The sequence below is a fragment of the Thunnus thynnus genome, chromosome 1 (assembly GCF_963924715.1).
Source record: "Thunnus thynnus chromosome 1, fThuThy2.1, whole genome shotgun sequence".
Lineage (NCBI taxonomy): Eukaryota > Metazoa > Chordata > Actinopteri > Scombriformes > Scombridae > Thunnus > Thunnus thynnus.
The window spans coordinates 12,288,188-12,306,420 of NC_089517.1; the positions used below are offsets into that span (position 1 = coordinate 12,288,188).

The window sequence follows — 18,233 nt, forward strand, 5'->3', positions numbered from 1 at the left end:
TTTAAACCTCTCAGGTCTTTATTAAAAAGTAATAAATCATTAAAATCTATAGGTGGCTCCTATTGAGCGTACATTGAGGACCATCTTTACTGGATTAGACTTACCATAAAGATGCCTCTGGTACTGTCTACAGTAAAATATAAATGGTGATATGTGCTGATCTAGCTCATCTGATCAACAATGTTGTATACCCTGTATAATCAATTTACCCTCTTTATATCAGGCCATCCTCGCTCACCTGGTGAAGTGTATTGCCGGGGAAGTTGCTGTGGTGAGGGATGTGGAGGCAGGTGAGGGCGGAGCAAGGAGACATCTGTCCCGAACCATCAGCGTGACCGGCAGCACAGCAAAAGACACTATCGTAGCTGGCCGCGACGGGGGCAGGGACTACACAGAAATCAACTCCATTCCTCCCCTGCCTCTCTACTCTCTCATGTTGGCTGACCTAGATACGTCCTACAAGGGAGCAGAAGAAGCTGCTAAGGGAACTAAAGTGGCTGACGGTGAAGGGGGCCAGAAGTCCACAGAAGACCAGTATGCTGACCTCTTTCAGGTAGGTACAATTCAAAGAGATCTTATTTTGTTGTTAAAGGTGTGGTCCAATGTTGCTTTAACACCTTCCTCTCTGCGTTACCAGGTGCCGACAGTTACCACAGATGACTTTGTGAACTTTGCCACCGACAAACCAGAGAAGAAGTCTCGAGTTATCAATCTCTCTCAGTATGGACCTACCTACTTCGGACCAGAGCATGCTCAGGTATCACTGTATATTTTAGAAGGTGATCCCATTTACAACGCAATGAAATTTGAATTAGAATTTGTATTACAAGTTGTAAGAATTAAGTGGTTAATAAAGAGGTAATGGCTTAGTAATAACAGACTAATAATGGTGTGATACCATAGAAACTACAGTACAACAGTAATCATGTAATATCTTGTTAACAACAATGACAATATCTTGGTAATTGTATTGTTCGATGGGGAGCAACATGTCAGTAATAACATAGTAATAACAGGCTGAGCTGCACATGATATTGTTATATCAGGGTAATATTCTCTCAATTAGGATGTGTTTATTATTGCAAAATGTATGCAGATTGAAACTATAGGGTAACATTTAACAAAATCAACAGGCTCATATAGTAAATTCCATCACTAAGACATCATCATTGTTGTCCTTCACCTTCTCTCTTCCCTCGTCTGTCCAGGTGTTGTCTAGTCATCTCATGCACTCCAGCCTCCCAGGACTGACCAGACTAGAGCAGATGTTCTTGGTGGCCCTGGCAGATACGGTTGCAACCACCAGTGCTGAGGTCACCAGCTCCACTGATCAACAGTACACAGGTCAGTATATATGTTTGTGTGTATGTACTACTGTCATATTTGTGATACAAACAGTGTATTACATAACATATAGTGCAGATAACATGAAGAGTCATCAGCACTTTAAAATTCATTATTTTGAATCATAATAAACTAATAAACTCTATAATAAATGCTTTAACCATCCATATTATCTTCAGAGTGCTATTGATGCTTAATTCCTCCATTTATCTCTGTATCATACATTCTTAGCAAAATATTTCAGTTTCTCAGTATTTCATCTGGCGACTACAGCTAATATCAGATTTTTCTGACAATGTCTCCTTTTTCTGTTGTTCACAGAACTGGTTTATTGCAAAAATTTCATTTTTTTTTAGTATTTTTAGGTGTTGATTTTTATACTCACAGGTTTTTATATTTAGAGTCATTATAGTGACCTTGATTGATTCTTTTTACATGAACAAGAATCCTCACCATTCAAGTGTCCTTGAGCAATACACTGACCAGGACTCCAGGGTCCTTATTCTGCTGCTGTCCCTACACACTACAAGTGATAAGAGCATTTCCCCTTTGGGGATGAATAAAGTTTCACCTTATTTTGTATTATGTACTTTACATGCAAGATAGAAGATGCACACATACCTGCAGAATGGTCTTGTATTGTAAATTGGCGTGTTGGCCCGCCTCAGTGTCCATTAACCGTTACCCTTGGTAAGAAATCATATTGTATTAAAGTTGACTAAGGGTAAAGAAAGCATAATTTTTCTTGATTGTGTGTTCCTGCATATAGCTAATCTCCAGCCATCAAATCTTTATTAACATAAACAACATTGCTTATACTGTTCCTCTTTAACTGTACTTAATCAGACACAGCTATTTTTCATTATCTTGTCTTTTTCCTACAATTTTCCATCCTATTTATTTAGTCTTTTGAGAAGAAGACGTTAGCAAGTTGTTCCAGTGCTAAGTAAGCACAGAGAGGGTAATAATGTTCAGGGACACAGTCTGACAGGACCACATGAACTCTAGTGATACTGGAGTTGTAAAGGGCATTGCTTCCTGGCTATCATTTTAATAAAGTGATCCTCTGCTCTGTGGAATAACAACTTGGCGGTGTTGTGTTTGTGTAGGTGGTGAGGCTCTCGATGAGTGTGGACTGAGGTACCTGCTGGCCATGCGTCTTCATACCTGCCTGCTCACCTCTCTTCCCCCTCTCTACCGCATGCAGCTGCTCCACCAGGGTAAAAAAAAATCACTGCTTACTATACTGCTGTTGGCTACCATAATGAACTGTGACATAAAAAGCTATTTTAGAGACCTGCATTGCTTTATGTGACTGTCACTATATTATCCGATTTTGTGGTTATGAGACAGAGATGTCCAGTGCGTTTAATCTTGACAATAAACTGTAAACATCTCGCTCACTTTCTCTCTCTCTCTCTCTCTCTCTCTTCCCGTCTCCCTCCTCTTCTTCCTCTATCTATCTCTGCATCAGGTCTATCAACATGTCACTTTGCATGGGCCTTCCACTCAGAGGCAGAAGAAGAGCTGCTGAACATGATCCCAGCAATGCAGAGAGGTGACCCACAATGGTCTGAACTCAGAGCTGTGGGAGTGGGTTGGTGGATACGTAACATCAACACCCTGCGGAAAATGGTGGAGAAGGTACCAGGATAAATAAAGACCAATAACCCCAAGATTCACTGTGAAGAACTGTAAAAATAAATTAGGACCTGCTGTTGGAAGTTCTGTATCATTTCATTTAGTGTATTTTGTTGATTGATTGACAGTTTCTAACTTTGAGTATTGGGACTGAGATGTAAACAGAGGTAATGAAGTAGAAAAGGAAATTTGGACTCTTCCTCAGTTGGTATACAAACTAGAGCGGGTGTACAAGACAACAGATATACCTGACAATATAAAACAATCAAAAAACAGCCCTGCAATTAATTCCAGCTTTGTAAAGCTTATAATGTTTCCTGTGTTTGAAAGGTGGTAGTTCCAACAGACAATTGTAAGATTTTACAATGGCGCATTTATTGCAGGGCTATTGTATTCAGTTGCATCATATTGTCAGGTGTTTCTGTCATTTGCACACCCCCCCTGTAGTACAGCCATCAAACCTGTGCTGCCTGCAAATTTCAAAGGCAATGTGTCTTGAAATGTGCATTCTTGTCTGTACAAACCAGCTGAACTTTGTTCCCCAAGAGAAGTATATTATAGTTACAATAACTGTTAAGGAGCTAAGACAATTATAAAATTCAAAGCAAAGCACAACAAATATAGTAGTTATTAAAGTCCAGTAATATATAAATGTCTTAAACAGTAGATTAATGATACATTGGTTAAGGGAAACATTCGTACTGATGTTGGTGATGATTTGCTATTAGTGTTTTTGATATTTTGATTTTTATGTTCTCTTTCACTTTAGCCAGTCCATTCAAAAGTGAAATCTGGTACTATTATTTAGTAACTGTAATGTTTGTATGTTATCAGTTAGGTAAAGCTGCATTCCAGAGAAACAACGATCCTTTAGATGCTGCTCTGTTCTACTTGGCCATGAAGAAAAAGGCTGTCCTGTGGGGGCTTTTCAGGTGAGACACATTATTCTGTACTGAGTACTTAACTTATTACTAACTTGTACTAAACTTTACTTTCAACAAAGTTCCTCACAGAATTTTCATTTAATATCAGGCTGAATGTTTCTTTTCTCTTAGATCTCAGCATGATGAGAAGATGACTCAGTTCTTCAAGAACAACTTCACTGAAGACCGCTGGCGAAAGGCAGCTCTGAAAAATGCCTTCTCCCTACTGGGAAAGCAACGCTTTGAACAATCTGCTGCCTTCTTCCTACTGGCTGGATCACTCAAAGATGCCATAGAGGTGTGAACAACAGACACACACACTTTTAACCTCAGCAACATATAAGATACTGTCATAGCCTAGTCTTCTTTAGCACTCCATTTCCATTTCCCTCACAGTTGGAACTCAGCATATCCTTGTTTTATGGAAATATAATGTAAGGTGTCTTGAAATGAAAAGCATTATATCACTGCATCACTAATTGGGTAGATAGCTGTTACTGAGAGTCTTGGGCAGCTCTGCAGCTCTAAGCCTTTTAAATCACATATGAGAAGTCTAAATTCCACTGATAAGATACATAAAAAGCCTGCTTAGTTTTCCTTGGCCTGGGTTTACCATACCACACAGTCAAAACATACTGATAACCAAAAAAATTAAACAAGCATGAGCTTTGGATGCATCAGCTCCATGTCTTATTGTATTGAAATTTTTTACATACTGTATATATACTTAAATGTCTAAATTGTTACATCTTACTTACTTATCTTACTTAAACTGCAGTTTTAACCCAGCATCTCCTCTCCTCTGCTGTTCCATGATGTGCAGGTGTTGATGGAGAAGATGGATGATCTCCAGTTAGCCATGATAGTGGCAAGGCTGTATGAGGCTGACTTTGAAAACTCATCCACCTGCCAAGGTCTCCTTTATGAAAAGGTCCTCGGCTGTAACAGGGATGGGAGTGGTTACCACTGTTCCAGACTGCACCCTGACCCGTTCCTCCGCAGCATAGCCTACTGGATCATGAAGGATTACACCCGAGCCCTGGATACGCTGTTGGAGCGTATCCCCAAAGAGGATGACGAGAACCCCGGTCAGTTGGTTTGAGACATTTCTATCAGTAGTACACAGCAAAATCCACTACTAGCCATTTGCTCTGCCCATTATTCACATTGTGTTCTATACTTCAAGTTTTGTTTTTTCCCTTTCCCCTATCCCTCTGTCTTAGATGTGATGGTGAAATCTTGCAACCCTGTGGTGTTCAGTTTCTATAACTATTTGAGGACACACCCTCTGATCATCCGTCGCCACTTTGCAAATCCAGAGGGCACAGCAACAACTGTGGGCCTCACTGCTGAGAAGAGCTGCGCAGATGAGATCAACCTCATAGAGCGCAAACTGTTCTTCACCACTGCCAACGCACATTTCAAGGTGGGCTCACTTATCAATGGCAGTGGGCCTGGCCCAGTTGTTTCACAGTCCAGTGAATGTAAATTACAAAAGCAAACAGGTGAAGGATATATAAGCAAGTCTTAAGATATGGTTTTAATCACATCCTGATCTTCTGTAGGTGGGCTGCCCGGTTCTGGCCCTAGAAGTGCTGTCCAAGATTCCCAAAGTTACCAAGAAATCTGGCTCCTCACCCCTCAGCAAAGCGTCATCCAAGGCCAACTTAAACTCGACCCAACCCCTGGAAAATGGGACCCAGGGAGGTATGGACTGGGTTTCACCAGCAGCACCTACCATTGCCTGGGGAGGAAACGACAGCATGGGTGGATTGGATTGGAGCCAACCTATGGTCAAGGTGGAGGAAGACGAGCTGAAGCTTGACTGGGGAGAGGACAAGGAAGAGGATGAAGACGAAGATGATGATGGTCTGACTATGAAGAAACCGGAGGCTGAGACCAAAGCAGATGGAGGCTCAGAAAGTGTTGGTCCCAAACTGCAGAGAGAGGACTCACAGGTTGGACTAATATTGTAAAAACACAAAAAAAGACAAGAACAAATACAAAAATATTGAATCAATGATAATAATACATATTTGAAAAAAAATAAATATTACATATAAGTTATTTAACTCATCTCAAGATATTTTCCTGAAAGGGTCTGAATGGAATTGACACTGTCAAATTGCAATGTAAAGCCTCACCATTTAAAAAAAAACAAACAAAACAAAAACAGGTGACTCACAAAGTATGTAGAAAGTGAGCTTGAGGCCCTTAAGGACTTGAATTGTGGATTTTAACAGCCCTAAGATCTCTGGACTTCACTGATACACTCCTGTAAAGTCCATGACTCTGCAAGTGCAGGGAAGTCCACACATTTAGATTCAGTGATTGAGCTCACAGGTTAAGTCTCTTATCCACTGTCAAAGAGCTAACGTCAGAATGTCACCTGATGACGTCATCTATCCAAGTATTGAACCTCCAACAATAAAATGCTAATTCTAATTTTCCTTTAACTCACTTTCACATTTTTCAGGGTGAGTCAGAGGTGGATGTGATTGCAGAGCAGCTGAAGTTCCGTGCCTGTCTAAAGATCCTGATGACAGAGCTGCGTACGCTGGCCACAGGCTTCGAGGTGGATGGAGGGAAGCTCCGCTTTCAGCTCTACAGCTGGCTGGAGAAAGAAATTGCAGCCATGCATAAGATCTGTAACTACAAGGTAAACTCTAGTAATATTTGATGTAATCTATACAACTTAATATTCACTAATGCACGAAAACTATTAGCAAATGTGTTTTTATGAACATGCAGGTGGAAGGGAAGGAGGATGATTCAGAGGTGGAGCGCTGGGGAGAACGAGCAGCATCACTGGACATATCAGACGAGGCCCTGGAGCGTATTGAGGCGGGGGCCTACGAGCGTCACCAGATGGAGCGCAGACGTCTTCAGGCCAAGCAGCAGCACTCTGAGAGACGCAAGGCATGGCTGAGGAAGAACCAGGCCCTGCTGAGGGTCTTTCTTTCCTACTGTAGCCTTCATGGAGCTAAGGGAGGAGGAGTCACCTCTGTACGCATGGAGCTTCTGTTCCTTCTGCAGGAGAGCCAGCAGGTACACACACACACACACACACACACTCATACAGACATGTATCTGAATTAATTTTCTAATTGCCTTTCCTCAGCAAAAGCAAATAAACATCTTTGTGTCTCACACTCTCTCTGTAGGAGACCACAGTGAAGCAGCTGCAGTCTCCCCTGCCTCTGCCCACTACACTGCCTCTGCTATCAGCTTGCATCGCCCCCACCAAGACGGTCATAGCCAATCCCGTTCTCCACCTCAGCAACCACATTCACGACATCCTCCACACCATCACCCTCATGGAGACTCCGCCACATCCCGACATCATGGATGACCGGGTCAGAACTCAAATAAGAATCTTAAGTTCATAGAGACAAAGTGTAGAGCCCGACTGTAGCCTTTGACACAGTCATCTGTGACATGGTTCATTTTGATGTTGACTAAGTGTCTGTCTCTTCACCCTCAGGTGAATGCGCTGCACACTCTAGCAGCATCTCTGTCTGCTTGCGTCTATCAAGCACTGTGTGACAGCCACAGTTACAGGTAACCTCTCTCTCTCTCTCTTCTCTCTCTCTCATACATTTTAATTCATACAGGCATATTTTGTGTGCCTCCGCAGTGCAGAGCCACATGTCCAACAGTCTGCAAAATTTTATGTGCCCTCCTGAAAACAAAAATATGACTCCACCTTAGACAAGAGACATAGACAAAGATTGATGTTATTCAATTCATTTCCCTCTAGAAAAGAAAGCAAATGTACCTACCAAAATGTTGATTTATCCCCTTCAAGTGTATTATGATGCATTGTATGGCTGGGACTCACAGTGCACATTACTGTTATTGACTTTGCAGCAGCCAGACAGAGGCCAACCAGTTTACAGGGATGGTGTACCAGGGCCTCCTGCTCAGTGAGAGAAAACGACTCCGCACAGAAAGCATCGAGGAACATATAACCCCCAACTCCGCTCCTGCACAGTGGCCAGGTATGTTTTTTTTTTTTTAAAAAGACATCTTTACTATTGGGGACTGGCTTTTCATTCACTTGGCATTTAACATGCTGGTCATAATACAAATAGTTTTATTTTTAGTTTTAGAGACTGAAGTTAAGTTAGATCTTTTTCCAGAATCCTCACTGAATGCATAGAAACTTAAAAATGTGTGAGCATCAAAGACAAGATTGAGAGAGAATATGAGAAGCAGAGGGAGAGGATGAGCAGAGCAAAGCAAAGCAGGCTGTCTGTGTTTATGCAGAGAGGCAGATGGTGTTCTATAATAGGAGCTTCATGGCCTCTGGGAAGGAAACGGAAAGGCAGAGACTGATCACGCCATCATGCGAATGTTTCATAAATGTGTTCCTGTATTGTGCAGAGACAGTGTTTTTGTTCTGCTGTGGAAGCTATTTTTATAAATTACGTGTCGATCTATTACACAAATACAATGTCATGTGTGTGTTTGTCCTCTTTCTCCAGGTGTGTCGTCCCTGATTTCTCTGTTGACGTCTGCCAGGGAGGAGGACCAGCCAAGGCTCAACGTGCTGCTGTGCGAAGCGGTCGTGGCGGTTTATCTCGCGTTGCTCATCCATGGCCTGGGCACTCATAGCAGCAATGAACTTTTCCGCCTGGCAGCACATCCCCTCAACAACCGCATGTGGGCCGCCGTCTTTGGAGGAGGAGCCAAAGTCATAATTAAGCCAAAGAGGCCTGAGACCCCACCAGGTAATTAATTATTTTGATGTTAATTACTTAGACCTTTATTTCCATCATGTCATGTCTTTGTCTCTAGTCTTCTCCCTGGTCTTCATAACTTGTCCCTATCCCTGTACTATTCTCCTCCCCGTTGTCCTCTTCACCTCAATCTGTTGGCTTTCTACATCATGACTTATCTCTGATCTGAGGCAAAGCTTCCATCTCTCTGGGTCTGTTTACATAGTTACATAGACATCCAATAGTCCTGTCCTGTTGATGCTCCTAAGATGCTGCTACTGCTGCTGCTGCTGCTGCTGTGTAGTGTCTTGTGTGAGTGTGCCCTCTGCCCTGTGTCCCAGTGCCAGCTGACTTTGAGGCAGCCAGGCCAGAGGAGTCTCAAGAGACAGGAAGACCTGAGCAGAGCAGCCTCACCCTAAACCCCCAACCCATCCCCACAGAAACCCAGCCCCCCAAACGACCCCTTCCTCCCATTTCAAGGGGAGAGGGGTTGGGCACTGTGGCACCAGCAACTAAGGCCAGCTGTGAGTAACTAGGCTGGTGGATTGCAGTGCTGGTTTGCAGGATTGCAGTGCATGGTAATTGTACTGGTTTGCATTGTTGCAGATGCTTGACTGACCCCTCTCTCTCTCTTGTGAAGCTACTACTTGAATGTCCATCACAAACAGCAAAGCCTACTAGTGCTATGAAGACAGTCATCTGTGTTCATTGTTATGATAAGCCAACAGCTCTGTGTGTCTGTGCGAGTGTGTGTGTGTGCGCGTACTGCATTGCATGTATTGTACATGTTGTAACGTCCTCTATGCTCATCTCATTGTGTCATTCCTGTTGTGCCACTGAAGCAACAGCTGGGCCTAGCAAGGAGTGTTCAGAAGCCAAGGCTGAGCAGCCCCCTCAGACTAAATCTGAATCTGAGACTAAACCAGGTACACCTTGAGAGGTTATTAGACTATTAAAACAGTAGATCTGAAACTCTGTAAGTAGTTCTTTTTTGTCCAGTTTGTAGTATTAAATGTTTAAAAACTACGTGAATGGAAACAGTTACTGTCTAACAGTAGTTTGTAGTAGAAGTAATGACTTCATCGTAGCTCTTCTGTGAGTTAAGTGAACTGTTTGTCTGCATTAGATTTTTAGATTTGTAGAAATTATACCGTTTTCTGAGTAGCTCTGTGCTAAAAGTCTGTTGACTGAACTTGACACTGTTCATCCATATTCATGAGGCCAAAGTAGCCTGTGCTCACATTGTATTTGTGGGGGAGAAAGATACAGGATGGCATTTAGACTCTGTACCACTGTAGGGTCAGAGATAGTTCTCAGTGAAGTGGAACCTTTTGAGGAACTGAGTAAGAGGAGAGAGGATCTTAAATGTCAGCTTGTTGATAAGAATCACTTTACCAAATGTTAAAAAGTCTGCTCTTTTGAGGGCAACTGCACACTTACATGCCACAAACACACAGCCAGACACAAATGTTACACACTGATATTTCCTCCATCACACTCTAAATAACTCTCATTCTTAGAGAAAATAAACATCTTACAGTCACCAATCTCATCTTGTGTATGTCTCCCTTAAGCGCTGTGGATACAAGAAAACACTTAGCACATGATTGCACAACAAATTCACCATCATTGTTGTGTTTTCTGTGTGTATTTTGCGCAGTGCACTACATCAAATATTTACTTATTCAATTATGTAATGGGCTGTGTAGTATTTATGTGTCTAACCACACTGTCTACTCTGGTTTGTGTCTTATCTTGTTTTGTCTGGTGCGATGCCAGAGGTAGTCACCCAGGATAATGGTGCAGGTTTGTGCACAAGCTAGTGAGTCTTGCCCTGTGCCTCCATCCTAAACGTTTGTTTGTTGTGCATTTGTGTCTCTCTTTTTCAAATGTATTGATTTTTCTTTTGTGTGCTATGACTCATAAAAGTCATAGAACTCAGTGACTCAGAACTCAGTCACTAAGAACCACAATTTAGGCATTTTTATACAGTTAATATCGATAATTTATCATTCTGCTCTATTGTGGATGTATACCGTGTTCTGTGTAGAGTGTCGATGCAGTTTACTTGCTCCTGATTCTTTACCTTCTTTTAACTTTACAATGAGACTGCAGACTAATGCAAAGTTCACCATTTGAACAATGCCATGTCTTCATTCTGTCCTCCCCCCAGTCGCTCCCCCTCAGCCCCCAGCAGAGGACGTTGACCGATACAGACGAAGGTTCAACATGAGGATGCTGGTCCCTGGACGCCCTGTAAAGGAGACGCCAGCCACACCACCTCCTGTGCCCACTGAGAGACCCGCCTACAGGGAGAAGTTCATTCCCCCAGAGCTGAGCATGTGGGACTATTTTGTGGCCAAGGCAAGGCATTTGAATGACCATATATGTGAAGGCAGCTTATGAAATCTGTGATTCATAGTCTTCAGGTTATTAAAAAGTTATCCTGTTCTCTCGCCCTCTCTGCCTTTATTTTTCTATCATTATTTCCTCCCTCTCAGCCCTTCCTGCCGCTGTCAGACAGCAATGCTCTGTGTGATTCAGATGAAAGCGGCGCAGAGGATGATGAAGATGATGACGCCTTCCTTTCTGACACACAGATAACAGAGCACTCTGACCCCAACTCCTACAGGTATGATTTGGCTTCTTTTGTTTCCCTGCAGCCTAATGTGAAGCTTTGCTTCCAATTTTAATTCTCTGCATGTCTGTCTGGTACGTAGCTGGGCTCTGATCCGCCTGGTCATGGTGAAACTGGCTCATCACAGCGTCAAGAACTTCCTCCCTCTCACTGGCCTTGACTTTACAGGTACACACCCACCCCATCATGTTGACCCTAAAAAGCTTAAATCTATTCTTCATGAAACTACACAGAAGTATTTTGAGAATAATCTGTATAAATATATATAAATAAACTATTTATTGGTGTTGTAGTTGCTTGTATATGTATATTTATATGTGTTTGTGTCACAGATCTGCCAGTCATATCCCCTCTCAGCAATGCTGTGTTGAAGACTTTAGAGAATTGGGAACAGCTTCTGCTGGAGCGAATGAACAAGTTTGATGGCCCGCCTCCCAACTACATCAACACTTACCCTACTGACCTCAGCGCAGGAGGTGGCCCCGCCATACTGCGACACAAGGCCATGCTGGAGCCAGACAACACACCCTTCAAGTGAGAATTAAATGATATATTTAGAAATACATAGACACACACTCACTCACCAGGGCTGGGTGATTAAAAACACTACCCCACAAATCTAATTATTTTACTTGCATATTATGTACCACCACTGCAATACTAACACCCCAAGTAACACATATTGCTAGAGGGCATTAGTGTAGTTCAGGAGCCCAACTAGCCACTAAGTTGAAAAGTAAAACATAAATGAAATTGATCAATCAATCAGGACGATTAAATAGGCAATAAATATTAAACAAAACCTTAACAAGACAATGAGTCTACAGCCACAGTAGCAGCTTTAGGAGGCTGTACTTGCACAGTGGTGCTTTGAGCTAAATACTAACATCAGCATGCTAACATGCTACTAATGACATGGAAATGAAATGCTTACCATGTTCACCATCTCAGTTTTGCATGTTCAGCATGCTAACATGCTGGCATGCTATTTAGCATAAAACATGATGGTATTTAAGTCAGTTATTATGATTCACCCTGAGGGGGATCTGGTTATCCATCCAATAGTTGTTGAGATATTTCAGTCTGGACTGAAGTGGTGGACCGACCAATAGACTGACATTGCCATCCCTAAAAATCATGTCTGAAATACATCCAATGTCAGAAAATGTGCAAAGTCTCACAGCTGGAGCCCCCAAAAAATCTAAGTGATGAGTTTTCTTGCAAACAAACATCTTTAAATTCAGAGTTACTCATCAGAACACACTGTGTGTATCCTTGAGGTCTAACAAACCTATTTAGACCTCATTGGTATTTTAGACCTCATGCATTTTAAATCTTGCATTGTTTACATCCATGTTTACTAGCTTGATGTCGTTCTCTTTCCAGCTTCTATTGGTGCATTTCTGCATTTTAAGGCACATTACAGCCACTTGTAGATCATTGGAATAGTGTGAAACCATCGGCAGGTCTGTCTATCCTGAGACAAACAAAAAATGGAGACCTGCTCATATTCATTCCACCGGGCACCTTTTAAGCTTTTTAGCTTTTCTGAAGGGCACAAACCCAACAATTTGTCACGGTAACCACAATGTTGCCTTGGGTTTGAGAATCAGTATCCCCTGACCAAACTACATCTCTTGAGTGTTAACAGCAAGTGTCCTTGAGCCAACCACAGAAGCTCTCAAGGCATTTTGTCTTCAGAAATACAAGCTCAGTAGCAAATTATTAGCGTATACTGTACGTATAAAGCTCTGCCATGAAGTAAAATGAGTTTATCTAATGATATGATAAAATTTAAAATACTTTGGTTACACACTCTAAGCGTAATTGAACAGCCAAGTCATTGGTTAAATGTGATGGAAATGTTGACACTTGTATGTACTGTATATTGTGTATTTACATTTTACCACAAGTTGCAATCACTAAAGCAAAACATGGTTTTACTGCTTATAGTTTTACCTGTTTTCACAAGTTATGTCAGTTATGTCCACATAGTTCATATTTAGTTTAAACAAAACAGAGGAAGGGAAACTGATAATAAAATTATTTTGCTCTAATTTGACTCTTAATCCATTTTAATAATGTATATATGCATTTATCATAACATAAACCAAATACATTGTAAATATCAGTTACGTATACTGTGTATTTATGTGTGAAGTATCAGATCATCTGCTGTTCTGTGGCACTGAAAATAAACCATGACGTAAGCCCTCTTACTGGATGCATTCATATGTTACAAATGTATTTTTGTTCATGTTTTTACTTTCAGGACAAAGAACCATCAGTCCTTTCCAGCGAGACGTCTGTGGCATTTCCTGGTCAAACAGGAAGCTCTTCAGGAGACTTTAATCCGTTACATCTTCACTAAGAAAAGGAAGCAGAGTGAGGTCAGCATACCACATATGTGAAAATATTTAGGTTTTGTTTTTTCCCGATTCAGTGTTTATTACCAATGAGGGTGAAACCAGCTATGTTTAATTATGTATTAATGGTCATGTAGTTCATATCTACACCAGAATGTTTGCATTTTCCCTTCCTTGTTCACCTCCCTTAATACTGTATTGGCCCAAATATAAATCTAGATAATCTTGGAAATTTCATTTTTAAAAATGTGTTTGTCTCACATTTAAAAATTAGAAATTCAAGTCATCTTTCAAGTGAAATTACCCTTTTTACTGGCTCAAGTTACCGTCACTTGTTGACCGAGGATGAAGAGAGGTAGTGGAAAAATGTGGCTTGAAAGAAGGCTATAATAACCATGTGACACCAATTTTAAAATCATGGTGGTTGATTAGATACAGTCCAGAGGACTGCATTGGGAATGGGTCCCACAGACAATGCAACTCTTTCAGGAGCGGGTGGTTTTAACTTTGCTGCGGGTGGGAGCTGGCGGTCAAAAAATAAACTGCGGGTCTCAGGATTTAGCCAACACTGCAAGGCTGACTCACAGAGCCAGGCAGAGTGCTCAGTCAGCGCTCCTCCCTGATACCACTACCTGCTGCCGCTCCTTGTCACACACATACACACCCACACTCATGAGTGCGCACCACCAGCTGCTGCAACCTAAACCAAAGAACAGAAACACCAAACAATGTGAACATTATGCGATACCGCGGGTTTTTACTACTTTTGTGCTCATTTAGGAGATAACGGAGGAGTAAGCTTGCTTCAAGTTTCATGCCGTGATCATTAGGAGCACTACTCCTGATCAGGGAAACATAACAAAATAAAACAACCACAGCCGACACATGTTCTAAAATAAGAATGCTAAAATGAATAAATACACTGTAATTTTGCCCTAGAACAGGCATATTCTCTAGAACATCATTTCGCTACGTCATTACCAACAGGTATGCATCTCTTTAATAATACCACACAATAAAGTAACGTGTCTTCCCTACGACACCAAATCAATGCATCTCTATTGTGTGGGCGTGAATGGTCAGAATGTTTGCGGGTGCAGGTGGGAGTGGACACACACGTTGTGGAAGCGGGCAGTAATGGTCAGAAATCCAGCAGGAGCAGAATTAACAAAACAGTCCCACGCAGGGCTCTAAACAGTCATCAAACAATTATCAGGCTGCCAAGAAATGTGGTGTCACAGGATGTTAGAAAATGAAAAGCCTTGAAAATCTGATTCAAAGAACATGACAGGAGAGTGTGTAAGTACTGCTAAAAACAGAATGAATTAATAAGTATTACTAAACATACTATTTTAGAAACAAATAACTAAATAAAGTAATAACCATACTTTATTTTTATCATTTTATTTTTGTTGCTCTACTCATTTTTTAACGTGACAATATGTTTAAAAGATACAATACATCTGCCTCTCTGTTTCTCTTCTTCAAAACAGGGACATTATACATTTGGGCCAATTCAGTATTTGTTTTCTTCATGTCACTTCATTCCACATTGCACAGCATGTATAGGTTGCCCACATTAACGTTAAACCGAATGTACACACCATCCTCATAGTTTTCTGCATCGCAAGACACTTAGAGATTAAAATGTATTGAGATTTTCCATCAGAGACCTTAAGGCTTTGGTAATTTGTCTTAATAATTGACTGTTTGACACATAAATTTACATGCTTGTGGGGCATTTTGAAACCCCGGTCTTACCCATGTATCCAAATCTATCAATCTATTGTGATAAACTGAGCATTTATCTCTATTGTTGATATTATTGTAATTATTGTTATTCTTGCTTTGACTCTCAGACATCTTTATTTAAGTACAGGACAGTGCCTTCTGTGATGTCTGAGTCTAGTTGTTATTATTATGTAATCACTTTCATGACAGTCTGCTACTGTAGCTGCAAGACCAAAATGGTCCCAAGTGCTTTGTTTCTTATTATTACAACATTAATGTCAGTCTTTGCTAACTGTAGTGGACAGATCTTCAGATAACAGCAGCAGTCAGATCTACAGTTCATATATCCATTAGTCCTGAGGCATGACTGTAGCTACATGTTAATGAGGTGGACTGAGCTCAGAGTGCATTTTATCAACAAGATCAACATTTTTCATTTTCTTTTCATCCCATGTTTTATTTTTCTGTTTGTGCATGTGTTTTGTGTCGTGCCGTGTTGGTGTGTTTTGTGTCTATATTGCCTTTGTGTGTGTTGTGTAGCTTTTAGACAACCATATGGACCATGTAACCCCAAACTGCATAGCAGGAGCTAGCAGTCCAAATAAGGTAGTATCATTTACTGTACCAGCCCAGGCCCTGGCTCTGTCTGTCCGTCTGTCTATCAAGGAGAGTCACTGCAAAGCCAAGCTTGGAGGAGCAAGTGCATTAAACCTTAAAAAGAATGATTGTGCACCACTCGCACAGGGTTTAAGTTTAAAGGTTGTGGTCAGAAATTGCAACAAATGAGTACCTGTGGGAAAAGATTTTGATATCTCCTCTCCAGCTTGGCCTGATAGTGACTGGTCCTTCAGTTATTCTGGCATAAAATCTACTCAAGGCTATAAGGCTTAGATCTAACGTCTAATCTTTCCCTCTCACCGGGACACCACTCATATAACCTCATATCCAATCCCTGCCTATAACACATCTCCTTGTGTTTCTCACTCCTTTCTCCTATCTAGCTGGACTGATTCTGCTGGACCCAAAAGCAAAAAAAAAATCGTCCCTTTTAAGAAAATCGGCAAACACAATAGACCTACTAACTTGCATGCTCAATGTCAGGGCTGTGTGAGGCTTGCTAATCCTGCAGAGTGTTTTCACTGGGGAAACCAAATCAGCAGTCAAAGTTGTCGACATTTACTTGTGTATCTCTACATGTCAAATTCTCCTTTAACTACCCTTGTGAATGTGGCTATACCTGATGCTACCTTCACATTAAGTGGAGATATCATTTGATGGCTCAAAGCAACAGCTGGTGCTTTTTGGAAGTACATTTCTTCCACTTTTCTCCTTATTGGATGAAATTAACTTAATACTAACATTATTTCTGAAAATAAACTTCTGAATATCTTTTTTTTTTCTCAGTGGAGTCCCCTAGTTTAATGTTCTTTAACCCTGATGCATCTGCTTTCTTGGCTTTTCCAGGTGGAGGCAGATCTGGGCTATCCAGGAGGCAAGGCAAAAATCATTCACAAGGAGTCTGACATAATCATGGCATTCGCAATCAATAAGGTGAGTTGAGTTATAAAAATACTGGGTAACTCATAATTTTATGAGTCTGTAATTTCCTAATGATTTTCCAGGGCATTTCCTGGAAAGAACTGTGTAATTTGATAGTAAGTATACGCAAAACACAGACAAAGTTGTAAGACAGGTGGTACCAAATAAGTTCTTTCAAAGCAACCTTTCTCTGAATATGCAACATACAGCATATCAGTTTCTTTCTTGGAAATTATAAGAAACTGTGGTCAACTTCACCCTTAATGTTACCCTTTTCTCTCTCCTTGTTCCTCTCCTCCCTGCTCCCCTCCTCTTCCAGGCTAACTCCAATGAGATCGTGCTGGCCTCCACTCATGATGTCCAGGAGGTGGACGTGTCTACTCTGGTGGCTGTCCAGCCCTACACCTGGATAGGGGAGGACTTTGATAAGGAGTCTCGCAGGTCAGATCATCTTCTACAAAATCATTTAATTCCACACTGCACAAACTCGGCATCTCCAAAGAAAACAGTGAGAGAATACGGTTGTGTTTTTGTTTTACAGCTCTGATGACATAGACCACCGTTCCTCTCACACCAACATTGCCCAGGCTAGCTCTGTCCCCTTTGCACCACCACAGATGCCGGTCTCTGCATCCATGCCATGGCTCGGCAGCGGGCAGACCAGCATGGGAGCCAGTGTGGTATGAGTTTATGCACTACAAACACAGATATATACAAACACACAGTTAAACCAGGCAGCGATATGTGTGTAGTTGTTAGAAGTTGCCAGTAGGGGGAACCTAAGCACTGTTTTGGCTCCTACAGACTGCATGTGACTCTGCAGTCTTTTCATTTCATAACATTTCGTGCTCCACGATAGATGCAGTAAAGCTGCAGGAAAGTTTTACATTTACACGAGGGATTCAGAATTTAAAAAGGCAATTGACTACTTGGATTTTTATTCTGCAGTTTGTGGCCCTTGCACATATTCATGAGAAGTTTATATTTCTAATTCTTATCAATGTCGAGCAAAACTGAGCCATGACGACTAAACAGCTGGCCTGCTGAGTCTATGGAGGCTGATACAGAGAGGGGGGTGGGTTTGCACGACAGAGATGTACGTATATAAACACAGATAGCACCAGCTCTCACAGCCGGCTACCCAAGGTACAGATTTGCGTCACACTGTCACACAGCCAGGGTTCTCCATGTCCCAGCCATTTTGATAAATGTTATGTGTGATACACTGAGCAAGACAGGACAGAGGGTTTCATACAGCTTCAGTGGATTACAAAAGGGAGTTTCTAAAGTTAGCAGAGTGTTTTGCTCTCATGTCTGAGCTAAAGCGGAG

General features: G+C 41.5%; 1 protein-coding gene across 6 annotated transcripts in view; it reads left to right on the forward strand.

Moving 5' to 3' along the window:
• The window catches only part of dmxl2 (Dmx-like 2), a 40,354-nt gene that overhangs the window by 17,732 nt on the left and 4,389 nt on the right, over window positions 1–18,233 (forward strand). For 2 of the 6 annotated variants that reach the window (XM_067584832.1, XM_067584841.1), the window contains exons 23-49: window positions 224–553; window positions 638–757; window positions 1,209–1,344; window positions 2,454–2,564; window positions 2,819–2,988; window positions 3,820–3,917; window positions 4,041–4,206; window positions 4,732–4,996; window positions 5,132–5,334; window positions 5,474–5,866; window positions 6,385–6,567; window positions 6,660–6,956; window positions 7,073–7,264; window positions 7,393–7,469; window positions 7,779–7,909; window positions 8,396–8,641; window positions 8,971–9,153; window positions 9,472–9,555; window positions 10,803–10,993; window positions 11,131–11,261; window positions 11,350–11,435; window positions 11,600–11,801; window positions 13,540–13,657; window positions 15,905–15,970; window positions 16,829–16,915; window positions 17,223–17,344; window positions 17,445–17,583. In XM_067584832.1, the coding sequence (XP_067440933.1) occupies window positions 224–553; window positions 638–757; window positions 1,209–1,344; window positions 2,454–2,564; window positions 2,819–2,988; window positions 3,820–3,917; window positions 4,041–4,206; window positions 4,732–4,996; window positions 5,132–5,334; window positions 5,474–5,866; window positions 6,385–6,567; window positions 6,660–6,956; window positions 7,073–7,264; window positions 7,393–7,469; window positions 7,779–7,909; window positions 8,396–8,641; window positions 8,971–9,153; window positions 9,472–9,555; window positions 10,803–10,993; window positions 11,131–11,261; window positions 11,350–11,435; window positions 11,600–11,801; window positions 13,540–13,657; window positions 15,905–15,970; window positions 16,829–16,915; window positions 17,223–17,344; window positions 17,445–17,583 (4,527 nt within the window). The remainder of the gene's footprint in view (window positions 1–223; window positions 554–637; window positions 758–1,208; window positions 1,345–2,453; window positions 2,565–2,818; window positions 2,989–3,819; window positions 3,918–4,040; window positions 4,207–4,731; window positions 4,997–5,131; window positions 5,335–5,473; window positions 5,867–6,384; window positions 6,568–6,659; window positions 6,957–7,072; window positions 7,265–7,392; window positions 7,470–7,778; window positions 7,910–8,395; window positions 8,642–8,970; window positions 9,154–9,471; window positions 9,556–10,802; window positions 10,994–11,130; window positions 11,262–11,349; window positions 11,436–11,599; window positions 11,802–13,539; window positions 13,658–15,904; window positions 15,971–16,828; window positions 16,916–17,222; window positions 17,345–17,444; window positions 17,584–18,233) is intronic. The other 4 variants (XM_067584852.1, XM_067584860.1, XM_067584869.1 and 1 more) reach the window with 4 other exon arrangements.